This window comes from Scomber japonicus, chromosome 8 (genome assembly GCF_027409825.1).
Source record: "Scomber japonicus isolate fScoJap1 chromosome 8, fScoJap1.pri, whole genome shotgun sequence".
Taxonomy (NCBI): Eukaryota; Metazoa; Chordata; class Actinopteri; order Scombriformes; family Scombridae; genus Scomber; species Scomber japonicus.
The window spans coordinates 2700691-2714537 of record NC_070585.1 but is presented as its reverse complement, the minus strand read 5'-3'; the positions used below and the strand labels follow the sequence as shown (position 1 = coordinate 2714537).

Here is a 13847-nt window from a genome sequence, read left to right as displayed (position 1 = left end):
CAGGGGCCTGTTTCAGAAAGCAGGTTTAGTGAAAACTCTGAGTTAGTTAACCCTGAGATGAGGGAAACTCTGGTTTTTCGGTTTCACAAAGCCAGTTCAGCTTAACTCTGAGTCAGTTACTCTGGCAATTTACTCTGTGAACCTAACCTGCTCGCTGGCAGGTTTTCTTCAACTAACCCTGAGTTTCTCCTCCTTTTTAGTTGAAGCCTGCAGACTGAAGGAGCTGTCAGACATGGTGTGTCCTTTTCTTAAAGAGTCAGTTAATATTGAAGCACAAATACGAAGCACAAATCTCCGTCAGGGTGATTGGACCCTGCTGGGATGTTATTCTCTGATGATGTTCTGTTTGAGTGTTTCCATTTTTCTGTACAATCGATAATTTATCTGAACAATATTCTCAGCCCTCGTATCGTCTGTACGACACCACATGAGGCCTGTACTACGAAGCTGGATTTTCTCTTATCGAGGTAACTTCAGGGTTAACCCTGGGTTTTCCGTACTACGAAGCTGGTTCACTTCTTACCGGGGTAAATCACCATGGTAACTTATGCTGAACGGCTAACCTGCTCCGGAGCAGGTTATGTCCTGGATAAGAGATCAATGAGTACAAAAGCACCACCTCCTGACCAATCAGTTCTCTTAGAAAATGACATGCCCATTCTTAAAAGATCCTGGCTGTCAACATTGGTGCGCGGATCGCGAGAGGAGCGCTTAGGAGAGAAAGAGTTTTTAGGGATAGATGCAATTTTTTAATTGGCCAAAATATATATTTGTAAAATAATCCTTGAGGCACGTGGGGGATATTATTCTGTAGGTTTGACATCCTGAGATCAAAGTGTCAGGGAGCATAATAACGGTATTTATTTATTGTAATTGTAAAAAATTGACGAAAATATATTGAGGCACATGAGGGATATTATTCTGTATGTTATACAGTTGGTTTGAAATCATTCACTCAAATGGTTGAAGCGCATAATAGGTTAAAAGTGACATTGTGTGATCAGAGTGCTGTCCGTTTATATTGACCAATAAATTAATATTGTATAATCTCATGAATTTACACATTAACAGAGTCGGCAATTTTCTGCCAGCATTGCTTCCTGGCTGTTGCTGCAGCAACAGTGTTGCTTTTGGCCTGGATGATGTGATTGAATTCTTCATATTTATGAAGAATAATTGTCTGCTCCTCCATGGTAAAGTAGGCTGCTCTGCAGGGTTTCTGCATGTTTGTGATTGGTCAGACGCTGCAAACACCTTTATGTGAACGCGCAGAGATCCAGATTGGAAAACCCTGGGTTGATTTACCGAGTTGATAACCAGCTTCGTAGTACCGCTTATCCTGGACTGCGAAGATCTGGTTAAGTCAACCCAGGTAACGGAGAGAGATCCTGGATAGGTTAATCCAGCTTCGTAGTACAGGCCTCTGGACATGCTCTCAATTCAGAATAAGTTCTCTGTTCAAGTTCATGTTTCCAAGGCAACCGTCAGTCGGGCTGTCACAAAGGCAATATTTGAAGGTGATTGATAGCCAAGTGGTTACTGCGCATGCTTCATAGCAACAGTGTCGCTGGTGCAATACCAGTGAGGAACTTTCTCTCTCTCTCTCTCTCTCTATACCAGCTACTGTTAAATTAAGGTGAAAGTGCCCAAACATAAAACTAAATTTGACTATTACACTTAAACGTTTACACTTTTGTAGTGTTGTATGTATAAAGGCATGTAGGTGTTGCTTTCAAATAGACAATATTAAATACTGGCAGTGTTGGGATGGCTGAAAATTTGACTTTTTTTGCTTAGAAGATTTCATCAACTACTGAAATATATATAACATGTTGAATGTAGCATTTAAATGCTGTTTAATGAGGTAGGGCAGGCTAAACAACACCACAATTGCTTGTAATCAATACCTTACTTGTTTGAGCTATATTTTTATATTTCATATTCAGTTGCTGCCAAGTAGGCCTACGTTTTGTACCTGTTGGGGTCTGTATGAATGTTAAATGTGCCACGCACACACACATACACAGAATATAAATGTTGAATAAGTCGACCACTCGAGACAAAATGTTTCTCTTTTTTTCCATTAATATTCACTGTTGACTGTCTTTTCTTAAATATACTCATCATCTGCATGTATTCATTAATATTTCTAACTCCTTTGGGGAGAAGTAGGAGGACTGAGCCCTTTGTTTCTCCCTGTTGTCATGGTGAATCATGTTATCTGTGCTCCATTGATGAGGGCTTGGTATCTCCTCATGCAGAAGCTTCACTCAGAGTTACTTTGACTCAGAGTTGATTGAACTAACTGTTAACACTTGTTCTGAAACCGAAAACTCTGAGTTTGACAGCTCAGAGTTGGTCAACCTAAAGTTAAGGTTTTAACTCAGAGTTAGTTAAACCTGCTTCCTGAAACAGGCCCCAGGTGTACACCTCCTCCCACATCTGTTGATCCTGTACCTCCGCAGGAACGCTCTTATTTTGAAAACACCGCTACACTTCCGCAGGAAGGCTTTAACTTCGAAAAGGTTCAATTTAAATCGTGTCCGCCTCTGCTTGTCTTCACTGTAGATTGACAGCAGCGAGTAGTCGGAGGTAGCAGTGGAAACACATTGATGAACAGCCATGGGAGACAAGGCACAGATACAAGAAGCGATTAAGACTCAAGGTGAAGTCGTTCGGAAGCTAAAGACCGAGAAGGCGAGCCAAGAGCAGGTCAGTAACTTACAGTACGCAGTGATCTGTAGAGGTGATGTGAAGGCCTGGTGTTAACATGCGGTGAACAGCATGTTCTGGTGTTTAAATGAACAGACTAGAGAGAGAACTTCATTCATACTGCCTAGTCATATTTAAAACCCAAACCAAAACATTCTGTCAGTTTACTGCGGCCTGTTGTAAGTGACATGATTCTGCCCACACCTGACTCACTAACGTAACGTTACTGTCTGATTCATTATCAATCACTTAGTCGAAATACTTTATATGCACTATTTTAGCGAAACGCCCTTTATAAAATATGCCAGCTGTTGTACCTAAAAGAACAACTTCTTACTCTATTATTTATACGCCGAATGCACTATAAGACTGCAAGAATTTAGCAGACATAACGCGTTATAACACATACTGCATTGATATCCAGTGATACGTGAGTTAACATTAAATGACACAATAAAAGAGCGGTGTTTGGTGCAGTTAGCTCTAAACGACACGAATAGCTAACGTTAGCTCCACGCGCTGGGGCCAGCCTGCTTTCGCATCACATTTCAGTGGCTAACCGGGTTAGCTCGCTAATGCTAACAGCGCCGTGGAACTGACATGAAAGCAGCTAGCCGACCCAAAAAGCCATACATAGGACGTTTTAATTTACAAAGCGGCGTTTTAATACAACTCTGACAAGATGTGTTGTTTAAATGTGCACTTCATTCTTGTCTGTTTTTTAAAAATGTGGTGGGACAGCTGACGCAATAGGTTGCTTTATTTACACGGACATTTGCCACTGGCTGTTTCTATTATACAGTCCAGTTAGTTCAGGTGCTAGGCTGCTGTTATTAGCCTTTAATTAATGGTACATCTGTGTTTGTTATTAGCATGTAGCTACAGCCATAGTGCTTGATGCCAGTGTTTATCTCTGCAGCTCTGAAATACAGTATGAGGGTTGATTCCATTCAAATTGTAGTTCATCTTTCATCTGGCCAACATATGGCCCGTGGGTCAGAACCGGCCCGCCAAGGGGTCCAATCTGGCCCACTGGACAAGTTCGCAAAGTATGAAAAATTGCTTATAAGTCATTCAACATTTTTTCTGCTGCTTCAGACATATTTACACCTTAATCAGAATACAATTATATAAAAAACAACTCATACTTATTGTGGTCATATTTAAATAATTCAGATATTAAACCATCAATCAGCAGCTTCTGTAATAATCAGAGACATAATACTGTTGAAATTGCACTCATTTTTATTCTCAGACTGTTCATCTGTAGATAGTAGATAATTTATTATAGTAAAGTTACAATATATATATATATATATATATATATATATATATATATATATATATATATATATATATATATATATATATATATATATATATATTGGCATGCAATGATTTTATTGGTCTGGAAATCAAATTGGGCTGTATGTGTCCCCTGAACTAAGATGAGATTGACGCCCCTGCATTAGAGATTCTTATGCTATCTGAATTTATCATGAGTAGTCTATAGTTAGCAGCCTTAATGCTGTTTTCTTTCTCTGTTAGCTTTCCTCTCTGCCCTCCTGTATCTACCTGTGTCTTGTAAGGTCTGATTCCTGTTATGTCAGGATTTGAGTTTAACAGACCTGTCAGAGCTTTCACCACTACAATATCACCATTGACTACGTGTTTATGCTCTAAACATGTTATAATGACTTGACATAGCAGGGGAAGCATGGGTGGTGCTGATAACTTAAATTAAGACTCTATTCAAATGTTCCCAAGTCATGGCAGTGTGCCAGTGAGTGCTTGCACGCACCTTTGTCATTTTGAAACTGAAAGCATCCTGGTTAGTGGTGTTATTGAGGCTATTGAATAATGTGTGGGTCAAACACTGAGATAAAGTGAATTCAGCCATTATTTCTGTTATCATCTTGAAACTGAAAGTGTGATCGTAAATGATTGAGAGCAGGTACTGCCCTGCTGTTATCATACCTTGATGCCACACCTGTCACTGTTATCAGAAAACACCCAAAAGCCAGTGTTTAGGCTATCTCTGTAACACAAATATTTACTGTAACAACACAAGTTGAATCTTAATTTATTAGGGGTTATTATACCATCTGAATTTACCATAGCTGACCACTATCACTTCAACATCACCAGTGGCCACATATTTATGCACACACATTATTTTGGTTAGTCATAGTAAGGGAAGCACAGGTGTTACTGATAATATAAATAATGATTGTGTTCTATAAAAGTGTAAGTCAAGTCATAACCGTGTGAAAGTGCCAGTGAGCGCATTCATCCGCCCATAATAAATCAATAAATGACACACTGAGACAAAGGGAATTCAGCTTTTATTTGTTTTATCATCTTGAAACTGAAACTGTTCCCAGAGCAGCGCGGCCATAAATGATAACATAGAAATGTCTCAATCAATGTTGATATTGTGGGCCGCCAGTAATAAATGTGGGGCAAATACTTTGATGAAGGGAATTCAGCCATACATTATTTTCTCACCTTGAAGCTAAAGTTATATCTTTCAGTTTCAGGATGACATTGTGCATGCAGCAGCATGAGCAGAAGCAGCAAAACTGTAAAGATAGATAGAAAATGTGTGGGTCAGTGATGATATTGTGGTGGGCTGCCACTAATAGATCAATATATGACAAACACTGAGATAAAAGTGAAATCAGCCATCATTTATTTTATTATGCACACCTGTGATTTTCTTACTGAGACATATCAAGACTTACTCCAGGAAAAAAAGAACATTGGACTTAATCCAGGACAAGTAAAAACAAGCCTTTAATGAACAAGTGGTGCATGACACTGTGAAACTTCCTTTAACTTCACAGCTGAACAGTATGCCATTCAAGTCAAGCACTGTGACAGTGTTATGTGTTTGAACAGTGGCAGTGGCAGAGCATCTTATTATTTTACACCCTTGGTACACTTAGTTTATCTCATAGATAAAAAGTTAAGACACACCAGCTGCCAATCAGGAGAGGAAATATAAATAACATTACTTTTTAAACTCTTAAACATATTGATAAAGCAACATGAAATAATAGATTTAGTCTCTCTTGTTGTTGTTAACAGATTTAGGGGGACAGTCAGAATATTGTGTCCATCACTTGTTTTCACAAATCCTCCATCCTGAAATGTCTCATTTTGTCCTGACTAACAGCCCACAGTCCAAACATATTCAGAGACATTGTTTCTTAAAAAAAAAAAAAAAAATCAGTATATTTAGTTGCTGATTAATTTTCTATTTTCTGTCCGTCGACTAATCGTTGCAGGTCTTGATTAGTAGCTGCTCATCCTGCAGCCAATAGTATGCAGTGGAGACGTGACATTTTACAGTTTAGGAATAAACTTCATTTTTATAAAATGACATCAGCACACCAACAGTAAACATCACCGGGAATTTAACATACTGGATAGCATTAACACTGATACCAATATATCAGTAATAGGCCAATAATGGCTGATAATATCAGTTGAGTGATATATCATTGGAGCTCTACTCTAGATACACACAAGACACAGATTTGATACGAGGGTCAGTGTAGGACCCTGTGTGTGTGTGTGTGTGTGTGTGTGTGTGTGTGTGTGTGTGTGTGTGTGTGTGTGTGTGTGTGTGTGTGTGTGTGTGTGTGTGTGTGTGTGTGTGTGTGTGTGTGTCCGGGGTGGGGGGCTGCGATAGGCTGGCTGCTTTGATTGACTCGATACATCTCATGTTCTATCCTCCACGCTGTGATGATGATGATGATGATGCTGATGCGTCATGCCCCGCCCTCCCCTAGTGCTAGGGTTGCTTACCACTTTTCTCCTGTTCTTCTGGGCTGACCCTGAATGACCTTTGACCCGCCTCACCTTTCATCACCATCATCTACCTCATCATCTGGGGAATCCAACCGTCCTGAACGTCACTGCTCATCGACGTGATTGGCTGATCCTGGACAATACCTCTGGATGACGCTCTAAACATGATGCACTCCTGAACTTTTGGACTTTTTTTTTTTGTGTGTGTGTATCCCCCGTGCTGCTGAATGAACATGCTGGCCATGTCATGTGTTCGTGCTTGCTCTGGTCTGGTGGGCTTCCGGACTGCCACACGCGTGCGATCTGTGCATTCTGTCTCTGGGATGACTGTGGCTCAGGTAGGACCTGCTGCTGTGTGCACGTGGAGTAAAATTCACTTGTGTTAGAAAAATTCTACAATAAATATTCACAAAGTTCTAATCTTCCTGAGTGTGTATGTGTGTTGCAGATTAATGAAGAAGTGGCCAAGCTGCTGCAGCTAAAGGCTTCGTTAGGAGAAGATGATGGCAAACACCAGTTTGTTCTCAAGACAGCAAAGGTGAGATGCTGTATTCAGACACACACATGCATTTACTGTTCTTCCACAGCACCATTTGAACAGGAAAGTAAACAGGAACTTCCAATCTCCATCTGGTGTTAACATATGATCTGTATCTGGATATTATCTAGTGCACAGCAGGACTGTTGTTCTTATGAAGATGACAAGAGTAGTAGCCAAGTTTCCATTCAAACCTAGTACTCAATTCAACTGAATTTACAGAAAATCATCTTGTTTTCATCCAATATTGTTATTTGAATATTAAGAGTTTGGATCATTAAGATAAAAGGTTGGTGGCACTGTTTTACTAGTCAGGTGTCAGTTTAGTTACTGCAGAAGAAGACAGTGAGATGATGTAATTAATAGAGCAGCCGTTTCATGTCTGAATCTTCCACTTGGCTGAGGCTATTTAGATATTGTTTTAATTTTTTATTTTATGCACTACAGTACAATTTATAAGACTAACTGGTTAACAGTTTATGCTCAACAACACAGCTGATAGAAGACAAAAAAAAAGTAAAATTTAGTTGACAGCCATATCGTTGTTTTTGTCTCAGGGAACGAGGGACTACAACCCGAAGCAGATGGCCATCAGAGAGAGAGTCTTCAACACCATCGTCGGATCCTTCAAACGCCACGGAGCCGAAACCATCGACACACCTGTTTTTGAGCTGAAGGTTATACTTCACACAAAACCTGTAGCACGCTCATACACATATACAAAGTGTGGATGCACCTGAAGTCATCTCTCATACAAACATTAACGATGGTTGTCTTTCTCTGTTGATACGTAGGAAACGCTGACAGGGAAGTACGGAGAAGACTCCAAGCTCATCTACGACCTCAAAGACCAGGGAGGAGAGCTGCTGTCCCTCAGATATGACCTCACTGTATCCTACTCACTGCTCTCTGCTTCAGACAGCCTCATATTCAGTCTAACAGTATTTCAATTTTCACCTCATATTCAATTCTCTTATACCTATTTTTTAATATATATCTGTGGACATTTCCCACACTTGATCGGGTATTTTTTGCCAATGAAACAATGAGCCGTGTACTCTGGAAACCTCTGGATAAGCGTGAGAATTATTATATAGGCCTTTTTACAATGGGGTATTTTCTGCTTTGATGTTACATCATGAACACTATTCTGAATTTATGATGCACATAAATAAAAAGTTGAAAGTGATGTCAGATAAGATACGATTTATTGTAGAAATTTACAGCATTACAGAAGCAAAGCGGATCATAAAAAATAGAATAGAACAGCATGAATAAAAAAATAAAGAACAATAAATGATAAGTAAGTAAAACAAGCAATATGAAGAATAGGCAATAAAATAGTAGGAGTATGCTGAGATGAATATTGGTGTAATGATAATGTACCTGAGTGTGATATTGAATACTGATATTGCACAGTAGTGTGTATAAAAAGAGAGACGGTTTGTCAGTTGTCCAGGTCGGGGCTGTGTGAGCTTTACTGGGAGCAGTGCTGGTTGTACGGTCCGGACCTGCAGTATTGCTTCACTACACATTTCGGGTGAAGGAGTCCGTTGCCAAAGGAGCTCTCCAGCTTCTGCCGCCAAAGCAGAGACGAGAGGAAATGTAGTTATTGACTGATTTGAAATGTCACTAATAAACAGTGTGGATTATTTTACTAATAAGAAACCGAAACCGGTTTAGTTTTTATCTTGTAGATCTGACCGATAGAATCAGTGTGTAAAAGCATCAAGTTGCATGTTAGGAATCCCCTTTTAAGATATAAGGAGATAAGAAACTGTTCAGTGTTCAAGTGTAGCACCCACTCTTCAATCCTACCCCCCACCCACCTTACATTATTATGCTATTATATTATCAGTGTTACACAATGATCTTCAAATGACAATAATATTGTTTATCGTGACTATTTCTGAGACAATATATCGTCCAATAAAAATAGTTATCATGACAGGTCTATAATAACTACTCATGATGTATTTAGAGTCATTAACTAGCTCTCTGTTTGTTAGAAGCTGTTTTAAACTTCATGACTGATGAAAGTCTGGCACATATCAGGACTTTAGCCCCAACAGGATCCTGTAGGATTGATGATTTGATGTTGTTGTTTTAAATTTTGAAAAAAGTTCCAGATTTTACAAACTACATTAATCTGTAATGGATCTCTCTATCAAAGCAGAGAGCAGTGTGTTGTCCTTGACTGGACATCTTTCAGGTGCCCTTTGCTCGCTACCTGGCGATGAACAAGATAACCAACATCAAGCGCTACCACATCGCTAAGGTCTACCGCCGTGACAACCCAGCCATGACCCGCGGACGCTACAGGGAGTTCTACCAATGCGTGAGTCGTCATATACACCTGTTCACTCCTGCCATTTGTCAGATCTCTGGAGTTTAAAATCCAAATAATCAATGTGTTGGTGTTTCAGGATTTTGACATAGCTGGTCAGTATGACGCCATGATCCCGGATGCTGAGTGCCTCAAGATCGTCTACGAAATTCTCAGCGAGCTGGACCTCGGAGACTTCCGTATAAAGGTTTGTTCCATTGGTTCAGTTACAGTCAGAGATAAAAAAAAAGTTGTGTCATGTTTGTAACCACGTCTTTTATCCCCAGGTCAATGACAGACGCATCCTCGACGGGATGTTCGCCGTGTGCGGAGTTCCCAAAGACAAGTTCCGCACCATCTGTTCTACAGTGGATAAACTGGACAAGGTTTGCAGATTTATTTAGAACACCTCTTTTACAGATGAGCAACTTCAATTTTTCAACTTTTGTAGGATCAACCTAAACCAGACCAGAGGTGTCCAAACTATTCCATAAAGGTTCATGTGTCTGCAGGTTTTCATTCTAACCAAGCAGGAGCACACCAGGCTTGACAGTTGATTGGTTGAATCGTGTGCTCTTGATTGGTTGGAAAAAAAACCCCAGCAGGCACATGACCCTTTATGGAATAGTTTGGACATGCATAATCTAAACCTATATGACAGAGATCAAAATTAGTCGATCGCTGACATCTTCTTTTCCTTGTTCCTCTGTTCCCTTTTTCACCTTACAAACGTCTGCTTTGGGCCATCTGCTCCTCCTCTGCTCCTCCACTAGTTGCCATGGGAGGAGGTGAGGAAGGAGATGGTGAACGAGAAGGGCTTGTCAGAGGCGGCTGCAGACCAGATTGGGGAGTACGTCAGTATGCAGGGTGAGACTCATTCACTGCTCTAACTAAAAGCTGCCATGTATTCAAGAACTGCAAGGGTCAAAAGTTGCTTCATGACTCCAAATGAATGATAATGTTGGAACTGCCGATATGGAAATAAGAAAGGTTTTGTTTGTTTTCTAGGTGGGCTGGACCTAGCAGAGCGCCTCCTTAAGGACCAGAAACTGTCTCAGAGTAAGGACGCCTGTGACGGCCTGACAGACATCAAGCTGCTGTTCACCTACCTGCAGATCTTCCAGGTCACAGACAAGGTGAGACATTCTGTTATTCATTACTCTTCATTGTGTTACTGTTAACTCTGTTTTACTATGGCTCTGCTTCATCGCTCTCTGTCATCTCCAGGTGGTGTTTGACCTCAGTCTGGCTCGCGGTCTGGACTATTACACAGGAATCATCTATGAGGCAGTGCTCACCCAGGCAGGCGTGTCGCTGGTCTCTGCCGAGGGCCAAAACGGGGCCCCTCCAGAGGAGAGCGTCAACGTGGGCAGCGTGGCCGGTGGAGGGCGCTATGACGGCCTGGTGGGCATGTTTGACTCCAAGGGTAGGAAAGTGCCATGTGTGGGCGTCAGCATCGGCATCGAGAGGATCTTCTCCATCATGGAGCAGAAAGCTGAGGTATTGTGTGGGGTTATCGTTGGTGCTCGTCCTCAGCAGCCACGCGTCGTACACACTCTAACTAACCGTCATGTGTTGTTCAGGCTTCAGCAGAGAAGGTTCGGACCACGGAGGTGCAGATCCTGGTGGCGTCTGCACAGAAGAACCTGCTGGAGGAGAAGCTCAAACTCATCACTGAGCTCTGGAAGGCTGGAATCAAGGTGTGTGTGAGGGTTTTGTTTTCCACACAGCAGATTCACAAACATCCTCATACCACACACTAACATTTTTAGTGCCAGGAACCACTTCTGTTAGATAAGATTCTAAGATCTGACCAGATGCGGTATTCAAACAATGGCAAAGTTTCTTCTGATAGTCAGAGATGGCCAGCATGAACAAATAATACTTTGGAATGATGCTGATTCACTAACACATGCACAGTAATGAGAACACAATTGGCTGGTTTGTACATAATTTGGTTTGGTAATTTTGTGTGCAAAGTATCTCTACACACACATTAGTGAATGAGACCTAATTTACATTTAGTATAATATCCATTTGCACAACAGTAAGGTTGTCAGTGCAACAATAATAATGTTAAAATCACCACTCTTTCATTTTCAACAGAAATAATGTTTTCATGCTCAAGTCATTTCCAAATTAGTTTCTTCTTTGCTGATCTTTTTACAAAACTCACCACTTCCTGGTGTTTTTTCACATTAAAAGCCTACTTATAAAGGGAAGATTGTAAAATTGTAGAGAAAGTGTTGAGTCATTGTGGCGTACATTGTCTAAATGCTTGATATGAAAGGACATTAGACATAAAGACGTGTCCCTGATATAACATGAATCTGATTCCAAGCCAATCGACTGAGATTTGTGATTTAATATTGATTCAGCTCAGATTCAATATTTTGAATGAAACTGTACGTGTGTGTATCCAGGCAGAGGTGATGTACAAGAAGAACCCCAAACTGCTGAGTCAGCTGCAGTACTGTGAGGAGATGGGGATTCCCCTGGTGGCCATACTGGGAGAGCAGGAGCTGAAAGACGGAGTGGTTAAACTCCGTGCTGTGGCCACCAGAGAAGAGGTACAAATGACTCTTTCTCTCACACACACACACACACACACACACACACACACACACACACACACACACACACACACACACACACACACACACACACACACACACACACACACACACACACACACTTGATACACAGACTTGCACTGTCATACAGCATTCAATTTCTTAGCTGATTGAAATAGTTTGGCAGCTCTTCCAAAAGGAAAAGCAGGTTTGGTTTGAAACTTTGTCAAATTAAAATTTTCTCTGTTTGTATTTTTCTGTAGTGATGTTTGATAAATGCCTCTGTTTTATTAGTAGCTCTATGTTCTACTGTGTGAAGTGCATGATGACACACATGCACATCATGTGGTGACAGCGTACATGCTAATTGGTTGCCATCTGCAACCTCATCGTTAGTTGCCACTAGATCCTACACACTGCACTGACAGGAAGTAGTTTACAGTGTATGTATTTATGTTTGAGTTTAAAGTTTTTAATCTCACTGTCTGTTCCTCTGCTCTGTCTCCACAGCTCGATATTTCAAGAAGTGATCTTATAGGTGAGATCAGGAAAAGGACCTCTGAGGCCTAGCCATTCCCAGCAACAACTCCAACTGCATCATCTGATTGGTTCAAACATGGACGCTTTGCAGGGCCTTGTACAGATTTACTCGTCTAATCCTCAACTGAGCATGTTGGACATGAATGCAGACGTGAAAACACTCATCCAGTCGCACTTGTTGAGAAAGGGTACATGAAATGTAATGTTTTGGATTATGTTTGACAGACATGTATTTGCTTTCAGTATCAACGCTGTATAAAGATGTGCTCTGAGGAACAGGTCATACATGTTCATCAGACTACTCCAACCTAGGAAGAACTCAGTCTAACACTGCATCAGTTTGCTTGTTATCACATGAACTAGAAATACTTCATCTGTTCAGGACCAATGATGAGAAACTCTGGTGCACATATTTGCTTTCTACCTGAACCCTTCAAATGATTTTCTGAAAGTTTGGTTCTTGACAAACCCACATCTGATTTCTGACTGTATCAAACACGCTTGTATCAAATATAAACACATCATCTTGCTCCATACTGAGTCATGATTACTGAGTTGTGCATGCTTTGTTTTCAGTCATCACACTAGTGATAGTTAAAAGGTTAAAAGTTTTCCCCCTTTTGTTGATTCAAGATAATTGTCTGAAAAGTGTTAGAGGGTGTCCAAAGCAACATAATGGGCCAGATGCAAGAACATGTTCCTATTTTTTTCTTAAATGTGTTGTACATTTTTTGTGAGATGGACCTTTACCAGTCTGCCACGTTGGATTCACCAAACAGTTGTATCACCAGGAAACAGTCATAAATGACCTTCATAAACATGATGAGTCTCATCTGTTCTAAAGGAACGCCCCACAATATAGTAAATTAACATGAATGACGCCCTCAAAATACCATATAAGGTCAGACGACCGGCAGGTCGTAGAGAAGCTCCAACCATGAAAATGGAACTAAAGACGAACTAATCGAGCTCTCAGACTGAGGACCCACTCTCAGAAATAGATCAACAGAAACACATATTATTATTTAGTGTTAGTGGAATTAAAGGTCCTGAAAAAGACAAAGGATGAAAAATGAGCCGTGCTGTGGACGCTGTCTCAGCTGTTACTGCACTGTCACAGAAATAAAAACAAAAATGATTTAACATGAATTCAATGCCAAAAACATCTGGATAGGGGTGTCCTCAGCCAGGGATCTAAACTATAACTTCGATCACCAATATTTCAAGTAAATGAATGAAAGTAATTAATAGTCAGTTTGTGTTGTGGGAAAGTAACTGGACTTTTCTATAGCCTTACCTTGATGAGATCAATGTGTGGATGACTCATAAAATCATAAGAATG

The 13847-nt window shown here is 40.6% G+C and overlaps 1 protein-coding gene across 1 annotated transcript; it reads left to right on the top strand.

The window, feature by feature from the left end:
- The first annotated feature begins 2563 nt into the window (after window positions 1–2563).
- On the top strand, window positions 2564–13033 carry hars (histidyl-tRNA synthetase). The gene is made up of 13 exons (XM_053323945.1): window positions 2564–2712; window positions 6977–7066; window positions 7624–7743; window positions 7861–7956; window positions 9279–9404; window positions 9493–9600; window positions 9680–9778; window positions 10166–10259; window positions 10401–10528; window positions 10620–10892; window positions 10976–11092; window positions 11816–11962; window positions 12476–13033. Exons 1-13 carry the CDS (start codon window positions 2623–2625, stop codon window positions 12533–12535), a joined length of 1548 nt encoding a protein of 515 aa, XP_053179920.1. The 5' UTR covers window positions 2564–2622; the 3' UTR covers window positions 12536–13033.
- The last annotated feature ends 814 nt before the right edge of the window (window positions 13034–13847 follow it).

Bases quoted from the DNA above. Each gene is read 5' to 3' on its own strand.
- hars (XM_053323945.1), top strand. From the start codon at position 2,623: ATGGGAGACAAGGCACAGATACAAGAAGCGATTAAGACTCAAGGTGAA. The intron at 2,713-6,976 runs GTCAGTAACTTA...TGTGTGTTGCAG, and splicing joins AGAAGGCGAGCCAAGAGCAG to ATTAATGAAGAAGTGGCCAA. The intron at 9,779-10,165 runs GTTTGCAGATTT...CTCCTCCACTAG, and splicing joins CAGTGGATAAACTGGACAAG to TTGCCATGGGAGGAGGTGAG.